The sequence below is a fragment of the Diuraphis noxia genome, unplaced genomic scaffold (genome assembly GCF_037042655.1).
Source record: "Diuraphis noxia isolate RWA-SAM2 unplaced genomic scaffold, SU_Dnox_SAM2 contig0003, whole genome shotgun sequence".
NCBI classification, from domain to species: domain Eukaryota; kingdom Metazoa; phylum Arthropoda; class Insecta; order Hemiptera; family Aphididae; genus Diuraphis; species Diuraphis noxia.
This window is the reverse complement of record NW_028301713.1, coordinates 43,263,491-43,280,527: the sequence shown is the minus strand read 5'-3', so window position 1 is coordinate 43,280,527 and position 17,037 is coordinate 43,263,491. Positions and strand designations below refer to the sequence as shown.

The window sequence follows — 17,037 nt, the reverse complement described above, 5'->3', positions numbered from 1 at the left end:
TATTATTGTGACAATAACATAAAAATTTAAAATGGCATGTTTTTGCGGTAATGAAATATAATTATATAGTTAAACAACAATAACCGGCGACCGGCCCATTGGGCTACTTTTTAAAATCGTACAGGGGCAAATCTTACCTCCCCAACCAAATGGCACCACTGGTTATAAGTAATTATATTTATTGACATAATTAGTGGCATTTGCCTAATTTACCTAATGCAACTTTTATCTATGAGATAGACTCAGTGTCGTAGAAACCGCGGTGCGGGCGGTTCATTGCACCGGAGCCCCGCGTTGCAATTTCTAATGTGAGGCCCATACTTAAATAAAATAATATAAGAATTAAGAATCTATACTAATAACAATTTTTTTAATAAGATCATAATATAATCATAATGCCGTTAACACTTTGTTATTTTAGTGTAATTAGCACCGCCAGGCTTCAAATTAGCACTCCCAGTTCCAATATAATAACATGTATACTAATATAATTATTTTTAAATGTTTTGAATACATAATATATTATGTACAGTATAGTAATATATTATAGCTTAAATAAACAAAGAGTAGCGATTACATTAACATTTATACAATTTCAACGTTATTATTAGTTATTAATTTGTCTATACAAAATATTGAAGAAAAATTGATTTAAATTTTAATTAATTATATTAGTATTATAATTAAAAAGTCAGAATATAAATAAGTATAAATTTAAAATTATTGCAATGCAGTATTATATTATTAGTGGGGGGCTATGCCTTCCACGAATCTGTGTACCTTCAATTATATCAGTAACGGTACATTATTATAGTAAAATATTATTAGTTTTTGAAGAAATCTTTAATGATTTTCTGCTTCATCGAATTTAGTTTTATTTTTTCATATTTTTTTTTAATTTTATGAATATACATATATAGGTAGTTCCAAGTACCGAGCGTTGACCGTTTCGACGTGAGGCCACTTCGCCGTTAAAAAAAATTAACTCATAAAGTCATAAGTCATAACAAAGCATAAACTTGTAAATATTTTATAATAATAATTGATTGTATTGATTTTGTTTTAAAGTTACATCAAAAATCAAAATCAATTTCGTCGAAAACTGACTGTACGTAAAATTTCCTGTTTTTCCCTTAATTTTTAGTTTGTTTATCCCGATTATTTAGAAAAATATATAAGAATTTTTTACTTTTGACCCCCCCAAACTACCAACTAGATTCACTTTCTGATTGAACGAGGTACTGAAGTCAAAAATCGAAGCACTTTTACTGCCCTAAAACGTGATGACAGACACAAAAAAAAATATTCATGGTTTTGACGATTTTTTGTCAATATTTGAACTTCAAATGCTAATAAAAAAAAATTGTGCCCATGTATTCTTATAATTTTTTATTCACTATAAGAATAACTTATAAGGAACTTTGTATTAAATTTTAAAGTATTTTGATATGGCCAAAAAAATTTTCAGAAAAATTGTAAATTTAAGTTGTCTATAAATATCTCAAAAAAGTCAAAATATTTTGAAAATTACACCATGTAAAAAAAAATGCAAATTTAAATAACTGGTGAAATTTTCAAGTATCTACGACTTATACCTTTTTAATAATAACAAATGTTTAAAATCGTTTCAGGATAAATCGTTATCGTTACGCTATTTTTGTAAAAATTTAAAATTCAAACGCACTTCAAATTTTTTCTATGATGATGTTTCGAGTTTTCATTATAGCTACTTGAAGGAAAACTTATGGAAAACTTAGTGTTGTATTTTTAATCCTTACTTTTTTTTTTTTTTTTAGCTTTTACAGTCCATTTAGGACCTTCGCTGTCTCAACCACATCTTTCCACCTATTCCTATCTTCGCTATCTTCAAGGTTAGGTTAGGTTAGTTATAAACAATATAAACACAAACAATTTTATGATTTTTCAATTTTAAAATTACTTGCAAATTTTCGCGTTTTCGACAGATTTCGTAAAAATTTGAACTATAAACGTTTATAAAAAAAATTGTGACTAACAATTTTTAATTGTTTTTAGCTACAATAATAACAACTCATAAGAAACCTTGTATTAAATTTTCAAGTTTTTTTGGTCATCCAACATTTTTTTACCGACACTTCAAAAAAAAATTCTCAAAAAAATCGAAAATTTCAGTGATCTATTAACAACTCAAAAAAAGTCAAAAATTTTTGAAAATTAAACTGTATATATATATATCACTAACATAAATATTTGGTGAAAATTTCAAGTATTTACAGTGATTAGTTTTTGAATGACAACCATATAAAAAAATTGATTTGGTCGAAAACTGGTTTTGCGTAAAAATTCCCGTTTTTCTATCATTTTTTTTTTTTGTTTTTCTCGATTTTTTTGAAAACTGTTGGAAAATGTTTACTTTTATCCTGTATAATGCACCAAGGATATTCACTTTTACATCGGAAACCACCCCCAAAGTTTGAAATCGAAGCATTATTTCGACTATAAAAAAATAGTTATGCTGTACACAAAGGTAGACACAAAAAAAAAAAAACACATAATTGTAAAACCAATACATTCATCACTTCGTTCAGAATCTAAAACAACAATTGGCAGCGCTATCTGTTGATACGTAAAATTTAAATTTTGATCGTGTGACCACGACAGTCGTAGTCACTGACTACAAAAATAATATACGATTATCGGTGGCAATACCACGTGATACCGTGTTGTCAGTAGTCCAGGAGATAACATGCGACGGCGGTGTTAACGTTAACGACTTAAGTCAACAATATTGTGATTGCCATTTGCCCGTTTTTCTAAAATCATACTGCTAAACATATTATTAATATGTAATCAGAAAATTATACGTACAATAATATAAATATTATATTATACTACCAGTGCCAATCACTTGTTTAGTTGATTCAAATCGCGTGTCCGGAGCATCCGGAAATGGAGTTGATGGCCGGTGCTAGTGTAATCAGTTTTATTATAAATAGGTATTCGTAGTTAAAAATGTTGTTCAGATGCAATCACCTAGCAATCGCGAGAATGAACGTGTTCGTCTCACGCCGATTGTTCGTCTCTTGTACGGTTTGTTTATCCAAGTTTAAGCGTACAGCTACTATATCCGGACAGAGGAGATGGTGCCGCGACCTCGAATGTGTTACAGGTACACAACCTAGGTCGTACATACATTACACTTGTGTCAGTCAACAGACTATGACGACGACGACGACTCCGCCAACACCGCCACCACTGCCGGACGAAGACAAGTCGCAAAGTATCTTCCAGAGGTTCAAGAATATGGCCAAAAAATACTGGTACATTGTGCTGCCTGTTCACCTGGTTACTTCAACCATATGGTTTGGTTCATTTTATTTTATAGCCAGCATATGCGATGTGCCAGCCCTGTTGGAAAAATTAGGAATTCCCGATAGTATTATCGACAAAGTAAGGGATGGTAACTCATGGACCAGTTACTTGGTCATTGCTTATGGTCTGTATAAAATTTTTACACCACTTAGGTATATGGTGACATTAGGCGGCACTGGTATGACTATACGTTATTTAAAAAGAAAAGGATATGTTATTGGTGGTGAAACGACATATATCAAGAAGCCATAAAAATAATAAAGATGCATATTTCTTTATAGTTTATTTATAAGAAAAATTTAATTTGTTAATGAATAGATAGAAGTCTGTTGTGATTTTATAATTTTAAGTAATATTAATTATAATCAACACATCATAATTATATTGTAAAAATTTTTTCACAATATATTTTATTAGATGTCAATTTTAATTTAAAACTGGTTTTTATTTTTTTATCGTATCATTACAATATTTCTAATCCTTAAAACATATTGAATCTAATTACTTGAAAAAAAAAAAAATCATACACAAAAGTAGTTATTTCTTATTTGTATGTAAGTGGCAGAATAACATTTTTTGAAGTAACGATGCCTCATCTTAATTTCATCATTCCTCCCTAAATAACCCGATAGATCTACTGAATGTTAGTATTATCAATAATCAGCCATGAAACTATTTTGTTCAGAGGACATATTACACGCATGTGTTATTTCTGTTTCACTAATGCGTAACATGGCAATTTTTACGCACTGCAGAACAGGTGTTAGTTTAAAATTTAAAGGTAAGATTGTTATCTAGACAACCTCTTAGGTTTTTTATCATATTTTTATTTTTAAGTGATTCATAAATATTTTTAAATTTTAAATTATCAAGTCCTCTTAATTTAAAAATTACTCATTCATAAACTTACATCATTTGAATACGATAAGATTATTACTTTAAAAATTATAGATATAATGAAAATAAGTATTCACATTGCTTAACATGTTTTCATATTGAAAGCGTTTTAATTGTATCTTAATTGTTTCATTTATTTTCACTGCTAAGGTCTACTTTCAAAATAGTGTTAGAGGTGAGAATAATATTTAATAACCAACTAATAAATTTCATTAACAATGGTAAAATGTAATAAATAATTTTAGTTATCTCAATATTGATAGTCATTAATTAAATTACATTTTTATTAGTCTCATTTATATTATATACAAATATATTTTGTAAAGTTCAGTGAAGAAAATCACATGTATACTCAATAAACATACCTAGATGTTAATGATGGGCAACTACCGACAAGTTGTAATTTGATTTAATTTAGATTCAAAGAAATCTAGATTCACCCTGTGAAAATCTATTATTCAGCTGACTGGCTTTTTTCAATATTGATTGTTTCTGAGCGTTATCAAATTTATTACATTGCAGATCAATTTCCCTACTAAAAGGTCTTCTTTCTACAGGTTCTTCTTTCAACTTTTCCTGAAAAATTAACAAAATTGTAAATATCATTTTATTCAAGTTAATACATTATGCACAGTAAGTTAATCAGCTGATTGACTGAACAGTGAATTTTAAGTTTTGGTCCTTGTACAAGTATTAAATCTTAAAACTCAATAATAATATAAATATAAAATAAAAATATAATTCTTAGGTTATATTAAATTCACCTTTTTTTGTTTTTTTAGTTTTTCTTGGTGCATTTCTAATAACGAATAAGGTTTCCGTTTGACTGAGGTTTCTGCCAGTTTTTCCATTTCCTCATCACGTTTTTGAATTGCAATCAGTTTCAATGCATCCATGTCTGTTTCTTCAGCAGTTTTTGGTTCTTGAGCTTTACGTTGTTTATCTGTTGGTGTGTCAGTCCATTCTGATCGGTTACTCATGTCGGGAGCTTCTCGTTTTCTGAACTGCCTTGCACCTAAACCTAGATTGGCAGCCTTTTCTGGCGGCAACTCTAACATCCATTTCTCTCGAACCGTTTCCTGTTTTTTATCATCACATATCTAAATAGAAGTAATTGTGTTAGTTGATTTCAAACGATCAAAATAAAGGGTGCTTACAAATATTATGTTTATGCAATTAAATAAACTGTACAAACTTCTCCAGCAAATTTTCGTTTCATATATTCAGCTCGCAACTCCAATTGTTTTTGTATGAATAATTGCTCAGAGTCTGAAGTTATCAGTTCAGCTGGTAATGGACCGAAACCCGAGATGTCGTCATCAATTTGAGCAACTACTTTATCTTCTAATTTGAAATCTAAAGGCAACGACGGTCCTGGCGCGCGTTTCTGCGGAACCAGATGTGGTGGTAAGCTGGGCCCGTACGAGTGGTTTGGTTCATTGGCCTCTGGTCCTGGTGTATTGATCTCGTGTACATGATCGCCAACGGAGCTCGACAGGGCTGGCGGCAGAACTGGTCCGATGGGTTTGGCGACGGTGTCTCTCGACTCGCCCACTGTTGGCGTTGCCACCGACACCGATTTTAGACACACGTCGCTCTTGAGCGGAACGATCGGCACGTGGTATCCGTGATCGTCTTTGGGTTTGTGTTTGTTCTTTGAATGTTTGTGTTTCTTGTGCTTTTTGTGTTCTTTAGCCATAGCCGTCGTTGCTTACGGTGCATGCGAGCGATTACTTTAACGTTTGTCCGGTTCTACGTTGATGTGATCAGACAGCTGGAGCCTGAACGAAACATAATATTGTTTAAACTTTATAATTATTAAACAAAACGAGCAAATTTTTTAACGACCAAACGTAAACATTGATGAAAGTTTTTTGAGCATAAACGATACCTACTCGTGATAAAATTGTTGTTCTGTGATTTTATCATAACTTACTGATAACTGGAATACTGATGCACAGAATATTCTGTGTGGTGAATGCCGATAAACGTAAACAAGTTTTTTGGTTTCCCGCGTCATTGAATTTTTAAAATATTTAAATCCCTACGACTCGCAGATTGCGTTGTATTAACAATCATTAATTATTTTTTTTTAAATAAAATTATTGTATTAGTATTTACGTGACAGTCCACGCATTAAATGAAACTTCCACCAATACATATTTAAAATAATGTATTATCTATTCTGTGGTATTATACTGTGTGTCCCAAGAAACCGGGTACACTTTATAGCTCATTAGTCATTACCCTGTAAACATCTTTAAGTTCTGTTTGCGGTACATTTAACTAGACTTATCGATCATAAATTAATGACTTTAAAAGTTTTTAACTAATTTAACTCATGTATTTTGCGCATGCGCGACAAAACTATTTTTTTTAACGACAACCCTTATTTTAAATATCATTTTCAGATTGTTCGATTTTTTTTTTTTTGATGATGATATTTTAATACATCAACTTGTGCTGTAAACTCAAAATGCAATAAATTAGAATTATAGGTATGATTAAAAAAAATGTTATTAAATTTTTTTTTTTTATCGTATTATTTCCTTTTCAACGCCGTAATGTAATCAAAATTATTATTATAAGGTTAGTTGTAAATTATTTAAATTTTTTTAAAAATACTACAGATTTTTATTTACAATTTAATTTACAGAAATTACAAACATGTACCTAAACAGTTTTGAAGGAAATAATACGATGAATAAAAAAAAACATTCAAATTGTATAGGTTTTTTGTAACTATACCTATAGTTCTAATTAAGCCAATTTGCCGTTTACAATACAAGTTGATTCATAAAAATGTCTTGAAGAAATCGATCAATCCGAAAATTATATCTAAAATAGGAGTTGCTGTTTAAAAAATAGAGTTTTTTGCGCATTCGCTTAGTACACGAGTTAAAAATTGTTTAATTCATATGAATTTATAATCGATTAGTCTAGTTAAATGTCCCGAAAATAGAATTTAAAGATATTTACAAGATAATGAGCTTTATAGTGTAACCTGTTTCTTGGGACACACGGTATAAACTATTAAGTTGAATTGTTCTTTTACGTGAAAAAAAATCTTCGTGAAATTTGTATTTTTAACTTTGATGTCTTCAGTAATTTTCAAATGCAGAATAAGTGATAACCACAGTCTACAAATTACTAATAGTTTCTGATGTTTAAAAGGATAATTACTGATGTGCTATATTTTTCAATGAGTGTTAAGTTTTTAATTAATTGTGTTTTTTTTTTTTAACGAAAAAAATGTTAAAAGTGCTGTTGGAATATTGATTATCAGGGCTCGGGACTTAAAGCATTTAAAATCATTGAAATGAGCGCTTAAAAACATCATCATAAGCACTCAAATAAGCTTAAATAAACTTAAATTTTTGCAAAAATATTTATCAAAAAACAAAAAACTAAAAAGTTCTAACTAAAAAATCAAACAAAATAAAAATAGGAATCTTTATCTTTATATTATAAAATAAATTAATTTTCACTTTTGAGACTTCAAGGATTTTATGGATTTTCCAAAAAATGAAATGTAAACAATATTTATAATAGTTGAAAACATTATAAAAACGTAGAAATACTGGTCAAATAAGCAAAAATAATCAGAAAAACTGGAAATAAGCATTTTTTTTTGAAAAACCACTGAAACAAGAAAAAAAAGCACTTTCAAACTTCAAAATTAAATGAATCATAACATAACATACACATCCATAGCACTATGCTACATTTTAAGTCAATCCATAAAAATAAGCAAATGCTTTAAATCTCGAGCCCTGTTGATTATCAATAGAGTCCTTGTGCGGTCGGAAGTGTTTTAATACTAATTGCTATTATTTGCTTTTTCTCTAAAGGTTCCTCATGGCCTTGTTCTTCATTATATGGTCTCATGTTCATATTTCTACACCAGTTTTAAATGTATCCAGTCTTGGTAATCGGAAACACTTTAAATATATATCATAAGTTACTCAAATTGTATCCAACTTAATTCATAGTACCCTGTTTTTTTTTTTCGATTTATTATAGTAGGTTTAATTAGTGAGGGATAGCAGATCCCGGCACCATTTGCGTTTTAGGCATCTGATAAAACTCATTTAAAATAAAAAAGCATAATATAGAGGACGGGGTTTTTGCACTAAAAGGTATAGCTGCTAATTTCTATTACATATAACACTGGCGTACATGGATAGCTTGAAAATAAAATTAGGGTAATTAACATAGTTTATTCGATAAACGTTGTATTTACACTTCTCAATAAAGTTAATTTTTTGATTTACCTCAAGTTTTGATAAATCATATTACAATTCGAGATAATTAATAAATAATAATTTTTATATCAACAAAAGTTTTTAAATAATACATATGCATAACTTATAAAATAATAAGAAAAATTCAATTAACAAAAATATAAACATCTATTAAATGTTTTAATACTCATTCATCTCTTGTCAGATGATCAGGACATAATGACTCGTTGTTAGGACTTTGTACTTCTTCAGCAGAAGAGCTTTGATTAACTTCCCAGTTTTCTATATCAATTAAAATTACCATGTTAGTATACAGAATAGATCAGATTTGATTCAAGTAATTTTAATATATTATTAAAATATTACTAAAAATAGCATATATCACATTTTCTTTAAAATTATTTAAGAGTAATAACATAATAACTCAAAAGGTTTTAATGTTTTATGAAAATCATTAACTACTTAAAACCACATCACTCGCAAGACCTTCTACTATTAGACCTCAGTGAAAACAATCCAAGTTTTACTACAAAAAATTTTTATTAATAAATATTAACATGTATATATCATTATCATAATATTACAAACCAATTGTAATTTGTAATCATACAATGTAATCAACTGAAAATAGTATGTAATAAATTTAAATATTTGAATAAAAAAATATTAAATTTATGTATTTATACTTGCGATTAAAAAATATCAAGAATTGTGAACCTATTATGATTGATTTGTCGATTTGGGTGCATGTTTTCAAAAATCAAGTTTTAGAATGCTGGGTTTTAGAATGAAAAGATTTAGAAAATCTATATTTTATAATATGAAACTTTTAGAAAATCTGTGTTTTAGAAAATAAAAGAAATAAATACAGTTTTTAAATAAAATACTGTCCTTTTTTGTACCTAATAGAATTTACGATACAGAGTGTAGAAATTATGATACTTTTCCAAATCTGTAATTAGTTTATGTTTGATCGGGAAGACGGAAAATGTCAAAATACATTATGTTTATAAATATAATGCTTTGTTACTCAATAATCGTTATCAAGTTTCTATTTTATTGATATTGCCCACTATTATCGTAAGATATTATCGTTTAATAATTATCGTAGGATTATGGTTCTATATTGATTAATGTAATATATTTATGTAATATATGATTATTTTATATCTAGTCGAATACGAGAAATATAAAAAAGTAGTCTTAGTCTAGTGCCGTTGCCGTACATCGCGTACTAAATACCTACATAGAGTTACATAAAATTTTATAAATTGTTGGCCGAAATGCAAAATACAATTTCTAATATTACATTGACGTTGATGAAATTGACTCATCAAAAACATGATATGTTAGATGTAAACGGGTTTTTATACGTTTTCAATAAAATTTATAATCGTAAAATTGATGGCAAAATAGTTTATTATTGGAGATGTCACGACTGTGCAGCTAAGTTCCAAACTACTATGATTGCCAACACACACATATCCGATGATAAAGGTAAGCCATTTAGTATTTCCGATCACTGTCATGGCCCAATTTCGCAGATAATTGAATGTAAAAAAATTAAAAATGTCATAAAAAGAAAGACCGCTGAGACTAACGATACACCAAGTTCTATATATCAAGATTCAATTTCACAAGTGGAAAATATTATAGCTTCTCAAATTTCAAAATGCTCAGCTAAATCAATTGTTAAAAGGCAAAGAAAAACAAATATGAAAGAGCCAAAACACATTTCTGATCTTAATGATTTATCTGTTGATACATTGAGTGGAAAGAAATTTTTAATTAAAACTGTTAAACGAAATGATGATTATATCATGATTTTCACAACAATTGAAAATTGTAATTATTTAAAGAATTAACAATTTTGGATTTTAGACAGAACTTTTAAATCGTGTCCTAAGCTTTTTAAAAAATTTTATGTTCAATTTCACGGGGTGGAAACGAAATGGTATTTCCATTAGTATTTGCATTAATGACTGGAAAAGATGAAGATTTATATAGTATGTTATTTTCTAATTTAAGTCAATTTGCTGAAGACAATGGAATCTTTTTTAAAGAAAATAATAACCGATTTCGAACAGGCAGCGATTAATGCAATCAATAACGTATTTCCGTTTGCAATCCATTTGGCGTGTTTTTTTCATTTACAACAGTCGATATATCGTAAGATCCAAGTGTTAGGTTTGGTTACAAAGTATAAAAATGTTCTGGAGTTCAATTTTCGAGCCCGTAAAATTGCAAGTTTAGCATTTTTGCTCCCGGAGAAAGTGAAGGAAGCGTGGGGTATTTTGAAATCTGCATTTGAGGACGATGAAATTGATCTAGTAACATATTTTGAAGAAAATTACGCGATTGGAAAAATTATAATGAGGTTTAGAAAAAAAGAAGCTACGCGTTACGAACCATGTTTTCCAATTGAAATGTGGTCAGTACACTGTTGAACTGTCAATGAAATGCCTAGAACATCCAATTCAGCAGAAGGTTGGAACAACAAAATACATCGTTTATAATCAACACACCCTGGTATACATTCATTTATCTCCAAAATTCAAAAAGAGCAACATGAAACTGAAGCAACAATCGAAATCGTTGATTTCAAATCAAGTATTCAAAAGAAAAAAGTACAATCAAACACAGAATAATAACTTATTACAATTATATAAACGAATAGTTAATGATTCTAATTATAATTTAGATGAATTTATGAGAGCTATTGCTAATAATCTTAAGTATTAACAATTATTATATTTATTTTTTTTAATGAAAGATTATTAGAAAACATTTTATATAAGTAACAGTAAAGAAAAAAATAATAATTAAATATGTAAAATATGTAAATAAATAGTCGATGATTTTAATTATAATTTAGATGAATTTATTAATTCTAAAATAGTGTTTCTAAAACTTGGTATTCTAAAAGTTTTATTTTCTAAAACATAGTGTTTCTAAAACTTAGTATTCTAAAACTCGACATTCTAAAATATGCCTCAATACCGATTTGTCAACCATGATGATTTTTAAAAACTATGTTGACATGGCTGTTGTCACTTTGTCAGACTTAGAAAAATCAAGCAATGTAATTATTTTAAAAAATCAATTACCTATACATGTATTGTCCACAAATACTGCATTGAATAATTCTTCAAGATCATCAGATATATTTGACATATCCAGAAACCTTAAGATCAAAAACAATTATTAATGTTTAATATAATTGTGATACAAAATTGTAAATACGATTTACCTATTTGATAAATTTGTATTTGTTGTTTCTTGAGTTACAGGTTGTTCATTTTTCTGTAGACATTAGACATATTATGTTCTCATAAACATAATAAAAAATCAATAATTAATAATTATTTTTCTATTACTTACATTTGGTATTGGGTTATGCAATCCACGAACTATCATAGTTTGGTGAGGTAAATCTTCAAGTCTATTTTCAGACATTCTTAGATTTATCGGATCTGATGAACTTGCCAACTCATTAGAAGGTTCTGAAAGTTAAAATATACAATTATTATTATTAAAAATATATCTTAAAATTATTGAGTGTTTGAAGGTAAGATTTGATTTAGTAGGTATGGCATTAGATTTGATTTAGTCTGAAATTTATATTTTCTATCAGAAATATTAGATACATTTGTATCCACTTTTGTACTTTTGTATTTTTTTTACATTAGTCAAAAATATAGTTAATACATTGCAGTAAGTATATTTTATCTAAATACTTTTTTCTTAATAAAGTAGAATATATGAAGAATCTCATTCCCACTTTTAAAAGAATTAAAAATAACTTGGAAGATTATTAAAAAAATATTATTTAAATATCAGACTAAATACAACATAAATACTATACCACAGCTTTTCCATTAAATAATATGTTATAATTTTATAAAAACCATTACGAAAGAATTTGATTCACAAGTTATAAATATGCAAAAAATATTGATTTAATTATTTAATGTCAATTAAATTTTGATAAGTATCTAGTTTTTTCAATATTATTTTCTTAAGTTGATGGTAAGTTGGTAATTGTTTTAAAAAATTAGTAATTACTAGTTCTTAAATGGATCAAACTGTATTTAAAACAAAAAAACTTTAGATTATTAAAATATTAATAATAATTTGATATTAGACTACCTGGTTGAGAATTACGCATAGCATTTTCCAATTTTTTCAAGCGAAATCTAACATTCAAAATAATTTAATTTAAGCATTAATATTATTATTAAATACTGAGTTAGTAAATCATCAATTATATATAAAAAATTTAAATTACTTCGCTTCAGTTATTTCATATTGAATTTTATTAACCATTTGTGAATTTTCAGAAGCTCCTAATAAAAAAGTAAAATCTCAACATTTAAATTTGTTGACACAAAATTAAACTGTTGGTAATTAATTAGTACCCACTTAATTTATTAGGCGAATTTAATTGACTTTCTCCCACTTTTCTTAAACAATTTTCCAAACGAAAATCTGAAATAAAAATTAATTTTTGTAAAATTCTATATAAAAATTACATTGAGACACAATAATAAACAAACCTGATGGACTTGTATGTTCAGTATTATCTAATGTGGTACTGTTGACATTACTACCATGCATAGAACTAGGTCTATCTGGGTTCTTAGAATAAAACAAAAACAATTGTAATAACAACAGTAAGTTGTATATGGCTGATATTTTAATAGTAACAAATTACTTACATCTGATTCTTCAAAAAGACGACTAAGTCTCTCAAACATAGACTGCGCAGTTTCGCCTTGAAAACGATTTTGAAATTCGTTATCGTATAGAGTTTGTATTGATAATGGCGGAAGTACCATACTTGAAGCAGTTTCACATGATGCTCCTTGAACTTCTTGGTCTTTGATAGGACTTCTGAGATGTCTACATAAAATATTTAATTTTTATTTAATAATCAAAACAAATCCATTTGGAATTTGGAAAGCAGCATGTATTTTAAATACAAAATATCTTTCAATGTCCATACTAGAAGGATGAGGAGGGTTATTCAACCTCCTTCACTATTGAACTTTTTTTTTTTATTGGTACAAATATTTAAAATTGTCAAGTATGTCAGCTGTCCTTACCCAGTTGCTTCTGCACACTCAAATTCATCCAACAGTGACTGTATTTTAATTTTAAGCTTTTTCTTTGGACTAGGAATTTCTCTACTAATAGGTTTAACTTTGGCAGGAATTTTCTATAAAAATTAAATAAAAAAGAAAGTATAAATAGTAAAATATATCAAAAACTTATTTATTAATATTTGTAATGCCAAAATATTGGTTTAAAAAAAGTAGTGCAAAATACCTGTTTCAATTCTTCGAATTGCTGCAAGAGTACAGATCTCTCAAGTTCTAATTTTGACAAATACCATTGTTGTTCTCTACATTTTTGATAATAAGTAGGTGGTCGAACACTAAATCTGTTTAAAAAAAATTACAATTAAGGTGATAATATTAAGAAAATCATTAAAATTACTGACTTTAAAATTAATGTATCTTGTTGTAAAAATCCTTCATTAATTAATAAATCTAGCCTAAAAAATCTATTGTATCCCCAACATTCACCAATTTCAAAATCTGACGTAAATTCTCTGAGTACATTTTTAGATTTATCATTGATTTGTTCATTTAGTTGATTAACCATTTCAATACGATAATCATATCTGAAAAAAGATTAATATTCATAATAGAAATAGTTTAATTTTGATGCAAAATAGGTTAACAGAATATATTCAACTTTATGTTAAGAGACTTAACTGTAAACATTAAAATAAAAGACAAACCTAGATACTCCAGGTGGCCCAGAAGTTAGCTCTAAAAACACTGATAAATATCTATCTCTCACGATACCGTTACCATTAGGGTAAACTTTAAGTCTCCAACTGACACCATTGCAACCAATCGGTAGTGAATAGATAGGTTCAGACTGAATCATTTTATCAGAAAATGATTTAATTATCAAATTACCTCCTTCAAACTTTGGAATGACTTCACTAATAAGTAAAAATATATTTTTATTTTTATTTTTATTTTTCTTAGTTTTATGTAATTTACCTATGGAAATCTGGATACACAGACATAAGGACTGGAGATTGTTTATTTTGCATTGCAGAAATAGTTCTTTTAAATCTTGGAGCATTATTAATCAATTGTGACATTGGCATACGAGATACTTCAAGATCACAATCATGTAAAAATTCCTCTATTTGTTCAGATTCGTTGACCAGATGATTTTTTTGAGTTAATAAGGTAGTAAGTTTATTATTCAAATCTTTTTCTAAGTCAATCATCATACACTCCACAGCAGTACGTATTTCTCGAACTTTTTGCTCTTTAGCTTGTTGTACTAGTTTAATATTTTTATCCTAAAAAAACATTGATTAATTCAATTAATAGAAGTTTTTCTTTAACAAATACATTACTTATGAATTCTCATGATATATGGGGGAATAGAGTACTACATTTTTACATATATTATAGATACCTATTAGTTAAATATTACTGAGCAGTTGATTTTCTGGGTTAAATAGATACAATTCATGGCTTGAATACCCAGTGTTTAAGACAGCAGTAAAATATATTGTATTTATTTTATTCACTATGAATTGTATTTTAATAATTAGACAATTTTACACCAATAAATCTAACAGTTTTCCTTTAATATAGTAACCTAAAAATGTGTAATAACAATAACAAGTATACCTATAATATAAATATAAATGTTTAGAAATAATTTTGCAGGTGTGTTTAAATGGTTAATTAATTAGCATAAAAATTTAAATAGAGCCTTGAATATACAAAAATCAGATAAAGCCTATAAAACATGATAAAAAACTTTTTTTGGTTTTTAAACTTATTTACAGATTACATTAAAATACGTACAAGTTCTTTAATATCTTTCTTAATTAGCTCTTCTTTTGTTTTGAGGTTGTCACAACTCTCGCCCAATTGTGCTATTGTTTCATTATAAATATCTTCGATAGGCCGGAATGAATGACCATTATGAGCTGAATTGTCAAATAGAGCACATCGATGACAGATAGTCGAATTGCATGAAATGCAGAATACGGACAATTGTTCGTTATGAGTTTCACATCTAGTACAAAATAGAATAAAAATTTCAAATAATTTTTTGCGATAGCTAACATTTTAGTTGGTTACCTTTGTTCTTGGGTCTGCCTTATACTTCCTATATTTACAGTACTGTTCAAACAGTCAAGTTGTTCAGATAAATCTTCAACCCATCTACAGTTGACAATTTCATGTAAATGTAATGTAGCTCTACAGTGTGGACATTGAGATCGTTGTTCAGTAAGCCATCGGCGCATACAAGAGTAACAACATAATTTTGAACAATGTGGACACAGATGTGCATCTTGTATTTTCTCCATACAAATAAAACATTTGAATGTTTCAAGTAGAGTCTTGAATAAAAAATATTTTTATGATAGGATAATTAATTATTAATGTAATTTGTAACATTGAACCAATGAAACATTAATTATATTAAACATGAATTAGATGTTTATAAAAAAATAGATTTTAATTCTATAGAGATTAGAGAATCTACATTGGTATTCTTTTCTTCAAAGAGATTTAATTATTTGAATAAATATCCAAATTCAGTACACACTTAGTAATATTATATAGAACAATTTTTACAATCCTATTAATTATGACAGACTGTCAAATATAATAGATTGATATTTTATATAGGTAATACACTTTAGGGATTTTCCTAAATATAGATAAACATAAACATAAATATAGCTTTAAAATAAATACACTAATAAATAATATTGTATTCGATATCCAGATAACTATAGGAAAAATGAAAAGTCGACATAATTATTTTAAAGTCAGCTTAGAAACCGAAGAATTATTTAGTTACTATGTTTAAACAATTTAGTAGCTTAAATTAAAAATATTACTAGGTCATGACTGATTATGTAGTACCTACGCGATATGGACTATTGTCCCACAAACAAAATAAATAATAATATTAATAAATTCTATTAAAAAAAAATGAAACTGTTTTTGAGTAACTAGGTAATATGGTAAATGAATATACCTGTAAATATTCCGGATTGGGTGCCATGGCCATCTCTGTTTTTGAAAATTATATTAAGTATTCTATCGATATTTATAATTGTATATATAACGTACTCTACTTTCGGAGATGGCAGAATCACTACAATATCTTAATTTTCCAAAGTTTGTTAAATTAATTAATTATTAATAAACGATAATATCATGACGTTTTGCCGGAGTCCGGACGCTGTCAACTTGCACAATACTACAGTGGCGAATTGTATTCTTATTTTAAAATTAGACAATACCGGTTAACTACGTAGGAATGACCGACACTAATCGACTAATCTATCGGAACAGGGAAATGCAATCTGAAACCTGAATATTATAATATAGTAAACATAATGGGGTAGCAGGTACCTACAATGTATCCATAATAGATACGAATTACGAATACCTATACGATTGAATACGACGGTCGACGAGACAGG

The 17,037-nt window shown here is 27.9% G+C and overlaps 3 protein-coding genes across 7 annotated transcripts; 1 reads left to right on the top strand and 2 right to left on the bottom strand.

Moving 5' to 3' along the window:
- Nucleotides 1–2,716: 2,716 nt before the first annotated feature.
- On the top strand, nt 2,717–3,788 carry LOC107162425 (mitochondrial inner membrane scaffold 1). The gene has a single exon (XM_015509311.2). The coding sequence runs from the start codon at nt 2,992–2,994 to the stop codon at nt 3,601–3,603; it is 612 nt and encodes a 203-aa protein (XP_015364797.1). The 5' UTR covers nt 2,717–2,991; the 3' UTR covers nt 3,604–3,788.
- A 716-nt stretch (nt 3,789–4,504) lies between these two features.
- LOC107162421 (GPALPP motifs-containing protein 1) lies at nt 4,505–6,153 on the bottom strand. Its single transcript, XM_015509304.2, has 3 exons — nt 5,444–6,153; nt 5,013–5,348; nt 4,505–4,824 (listed from the first exon to the last, which is right to left on the bottom strand). The coding sequence occupies exons 1-3, from the start codon at nt 5,945–5,947 to the stop codon at nt 4,669–4,671; spliced, it is 996 nt and encodes a 331-aa protein (XP_015364790.2). The 5' UTR covers nt 5,948–6,153; the 3' UTR covers nt 4,505–4,668.
- A 2,295-nt stretch (nt 6,154–8,448) lies between these two features.
- Nucleotides 8,449–17,037, bottom strand: LOC107162432 (E3 ubiquitin-protein ligase TRIM37-like). 5 transcript variants are annotated; one of them, XM_015509329.2, is made up of 18 exons: nt 16,682–17,035; nt 16,587–16,621; nt 15,677–15,939; nt 15,398–15,611; nt 14,570–14,880; nt 14,299–14,508; nt 13,996–14,178; nt 13,821–13,935; nt 13,598–13,710; nt 13,211–13,394; nt 13,049–13,130; nt 12,915–12,980; nt 12,781–12,838; nt 12,642–12,688; nt 11,874–11,995; nt 11,743–11,795; nt 11,600–11,676; nt 8,449–8,774 (listed from the first exon to the last, which is right to left on the bottom strand). In XM_015509329.2, exons 2-18 carry the CDS (start codon nt 16,617–16,619, stop codon nt 8,680–8,682), a joined length of 2,226 nt encoding a protein of 741 aa, XP_015364815.1. In that variant the 5' UTR covers nt 16,620–16,621; nt 16,682–17,035; the 3' UTR covers nt 8,449–8,679. The 5 variants fall into 5 exon arrangements, with proteins under 5 accessions (XP_015364815.1, XP_015364814.1, XP_015364816.1 ...); XM_015509328.2 differs by having other exon boundaries at nt 16,587–17,035; XM_015509330.2 differs by having other exon boundaries at nt 13,211–13,385; nt 16,587–17,035.